The sequence below is a fragment of the Acyrthosiphon pisum genome, unplaced genomic scaffold (assembly GCF_005508785.2).
Source record: "Acyrthosiphon pisum isolate AL4f unplaced genomic scaffold, pea_aphid_22Mar2018_4r6ur Scaffold_20960;HRSCAF=22641, whole genome shotgun sequence".
In the NCBI taxonomy this organism is placed as follows: Eukaryota; Metazoa; Arthropoda; class Insecta; order Hemiptera; family Aphididae; genus Acyrthosiphon; species Acyrthosiphon pisum.
This window is the reverse complement of record NW_021770374.1, coordinates 313,367-314,075: the sequence shown is the minus strand read 5'-3', so window position 1 is coordinate 314,075 and position 709 is coordinate 313,367. Positions and strand designations below refer to the sequence as shown.

At 32.2% G+C, this 709-nt stretch overlaps 1 protein-coding gene across 1 annotated transcript; it reads right to left on the bottom strand.

Moving 5' to 3' along the window:
- Positions 1 to 287: 287 nt before the first annotated feature.
- On the bottom strand, positions 288 to 665 carry LOC115034747 (tigger transposable element-derived protein 4-like). The gene has a single exon (XM_029492154.1). It carries the CDS (start codon positions 663 to 665, stop codon positions 330 to 332), a length of 336 nt encoding a protein of 111 aa, XP_029348014.1. The 3' UTR covers positions 288 to 329.
- Positions 666 to 709: the final 44 nt, after the last annotated feature.

The following is a 709-nucleotide window of genomic DNA, read 5'->3' as shown; positions in this document are numbered from 1 at the left end:
GCTATAAGATGATTAGTTGACTTATTATATTACTGTTCAGTCTTACTCACGTTTTATCATTCCTTGCCCCATTTTTATAATATCTATAATTCAGGTTATCCATAATGACTGTAGAATTTAACCTAACACCAGGTAAAATTATAAATGTATCGGCTCGCCGATGCTGGATATTTGCCAGTTGACCTGGTACAAAAATAATATAAAACTAATTACATTACAGTATAGAGTTGTCCGTATCTGCTTTAATAAAACAGTTTGAATCGGTTCTACTATTGATAATTATAAAGAACTGTGTGTATTTTCTTTAAATTTCCTATATATAATTTACATTAAAAAATCATGTATTTTCCAATTACTAACAATTTTTGTTTGTAAGAACCAGTCATATTAAAGGTTACAAGAATTGTGAGTCGCTCTTTAGATAATTTACCACCACTGCATGTTTTCCCTTTAAAACGTAATGTTTGAGACGGTGTTAGACGATAAAACAATCCAGTTTCATCAGCGTTATAAATGTCACAATCTGCATAATTTTTACGCAAATTAAGCCAAACGTATTCCAGCCAATTTTCCGAAACACCAACAGGAACGCTTGACGATTCTCCGCTTATTTTTCCAAAAACGATATTGTGTCTTTGACGAAACGGGTAATCCAAGAGAGACATTGAAATCGATTTTATTAAACGCTTCCCGAATTCGGTCGCTTTTT